We start from the raw sequence: 2,797 nt of genomic DNA, 5'->3' as shown, positions 1-2,797 counted from the left end.
CTGTTTCTACTATTGATTTCCCGGACATTAAAACATAACAATCGCTGCAAGCACAAATCCATGCAGTCTTCTATACATTTAAAAACATTTGCGTCTTTACGCGTTCAGAACTGCCTCAAATGCCGATGTGGGCCTCTTTTTCAGCGATCTAGATATCTAATGGGGACCATTTTATTTTTGGTGCCAGCGCCTACTTTCTGCCCCAGCCCCACCGGCAAAAGATGTAGCATTAAGTACCCCATTCCTCACAGCCAATGAGGGCAGCCCCTTTCATCTAACGCCAAGCAAACGGGTCGGTGTCTACAACATCAGTCATCCGAATGAAAGCACAGTTCGAAGCGCTATATTTAGACAGTGCTTTATTGACGATGTTTTCTTTGGTGAACAAGTCACATTTCCACGGAAAGCAACATGTTCCTCCAGAATGTAGGAACAGTGAAGAATCACGTGACAGATAAATAATGTACAGAAATGTCACAGCTGAGGCAAGAGGATACACACAGGGCATTCTTACATCTGAGACAGTGAATATCTGTCACGAGGGAAATTCTCAACCCACCTGAGCACACACTGGACATAACAATGTCTTCATCAAAGGAGAGAAATCCTGGGGTTCATTCTGTAACTGAACGAGTTTCCACTGATAATCACAGCCCTACACATATTGAACAGGACCCGGAAGTAGTACATTCTCAGACACTGAGATACAAATCTATGGCAGAAAGTTCCCCACACACTGAACATCTTTATAAAAAAAAAAACACAGTGTGGTGTAACTTACACATACAGCACTAAGAATATTTCCAAAATTAAGACTTGGCACTAGTGATAGCTGTATCTCCATTTCATCCATCACAAATTAATGTTACGTTTAGGATGATACTGAATAAATGTGTACATTGTCACATACGTTTTTCATATTTACATATCTTTAAAGATACATATACACTATGCCTTCACAGAAGGCGGCTATTTCTAGCAATGGTTCTTTCGAGTTACTATAAACAGTGACACCACTTAATGATGCAAGATCCTCCACTTGAATTACAGTAAACTCCCCCCTGCACAGCAGGGGGCGGTGCTACAGACACGAGAATGAATATTCTCCCTCAGAGGGGACCGAGGCCTCTAAAGAAGTCCGAAGAAAAGTCCAGGCCGCGGCCCCCGCATTACCAGGGTCTCCACGGGGCTCTGGGGCTGTCCTGGGCGGGCTCTTTAGTGCTGCTGGGACAGGACGGAGGCCGAGAAGGACACACCGCCTCTGCTGCAGCCGCAGGTCTATAGAGGGCCCGCAGCAGCTTCATCTGGGTCTCTGTGGGGGCTCCGTGGAGGGAGAGGAAGTGCAGAGAGTCCTGGAGGCACCTGGAGTAACCTTCACTGGAGGCCGCGGCTGCAGGGAGAGACGAGGGGTTAATGCTTGTACAGTCTCACACCAGGAAATGACAACGCAGAACAATCTTAGCAGTCAGTGCGCATTGCGTGACTTGAAGACACAAGTTATACAATATGTCCTAAACCTGGCGCTCCTTGTAACAAAAGCTGGCTGCGCCACAAACTTTTTTAACCTGGCCCCACAAAACCGTCTTTCAGACCAGTAGTGTAAACTTGCATTTATAGTTTATGTTTTTACTAGTTCGGGGATTAAAAGAAACATCTCCCACTCTTGCTCCCCATCGCCTTCACCACCTGTCCTTATACAAACTTCAGAATTTGCCTCATTAAAACGCCAAACTCACGTCACGAGCTCTCACCTGGTGCCGGTGTCTGCACGCGCCGGGCCAGGTATCTCACGGCCATTTCCAGGATATCCGCTTTCTCTGCTTTGGGCGGAAGTTCATGTTCCTCAAACTCTCTCTGCAGTAACATCCTCAGCTGCTCGATGCTGCTGTTGATTCGATCTCTCCTCAGTTTCTCCACCGCTGGCTTCCTCAGCTGCAAAGACAAAATTGCAGTTTGTTATTTTATCGGAACAAACTTGGAAAGTTTGTTAACATCGTTAAAACAGTCTGAATTAAAAAAAAAAATTACAATCAGGGTTAAAATATAGAAGGCTGCCTTAGAATGTAATATATGAAATACGAACAACTGACTGGAAATTTGTATTTTTCTATACTAAAAGCTTGCATATATAGCTTTAATATCAATGTCATATATCATACCTTTCTAATGTGTCTCTCCTCGCGCTCCTCTTCATATTTCCTCTCGGTGCTGAAAGGCGCCATCTTGCCCGGTGTGGGGTGAAGAGCGGGGTCTCTGCAGTGAACCCTCAGTGATCGGTATCTGAAGAGCTCGCTCCCTCCTGCCCTATTTATCCCCCTCCGCCTGCAGGGTAATGTGTGGGTCTGGGGCTGGAGAGACGTTCCCACACTCAGCAGCCAATCAGAGAGCAGCAGGGACAATAGAAGTGTGGCGCATTACAGGGCGGGAGGCGGGACACAAAGGATCAGAGTGTGGGAAAGACGTGACCATTCAAGAAAGAACCGCAGGGTATGTGTACATACATCAGGCACCTGTCACAAGCTGCCTATCCTGTTACCTGAACATTCTTTTCAAAGGTGGAGGTACATAAGGCTTCAGGTAGTCGATATAAGCAGAGAATCTCAGTGCACATAACTACTGATATGAAATCAATACTTTTCCACGTGGTTACGCTGTGACGTTGAAGTAACGCGTACAAGGGTTCCTATCAATACCTAACTGTTGTGTTTATTCTGTGGAATTCAAGGCCCGCCGAGGGATGCATTTAAAGACCTGCCTTGACGTGGTAGCAGAGCACGGATGCAAGGGCCCTGGTGCA

The 2,797-nt window shown here is 46.3% G+C and overlaps 1 protein-coding gene across 1 annotated transcript; it reads right to left on the bottom strand.

The window, feature by feature from the left end:
- Window positions 1-342: 342 nt before the first annotated feature.
- Window positions 343-2,348, bottom strand: LOC146867349 (transcription factor HES-5-like). The gene is made up of 3 exons (XM_085614953.1): window positions 2,160-2,348; window positions 1,752-1,932; window positions 343-1,390 (listed from the first exon to the last, which is right to left on the bottom strand). The coding sequence occupies exons 1-3, from the start codon at window positions 2,220-2,222 to the stop codon at window positions 1,170-1,172; spliced, it is 465 nt and encodes a 154-aa protein (XP_085471079.1). The 5' UTR covers window positions 2,223-2,348; the 3' UTR covers window positions 343-1,169.
- Window positions 2,349-2,797: the final 449 nt, after the last annotated feature.

This window comes from Triturus cristatus, chromosome 1_2 (assembly GCF_964204655.1).
Source record: "Triturus cristatus chromosome 1_2, aTriCri1.1, whole genome shotgun sequence".
Taxonomy (NCBI): domain Eukaryota; kingdom Metazoa; phylum Chordata; class Amphibia; order Caudata; family Salamandridae; genus Triturus; species Triturus cristatus.
This window is presented reverse-complemented; position numbering and strand designations above follow the sequence as displayed.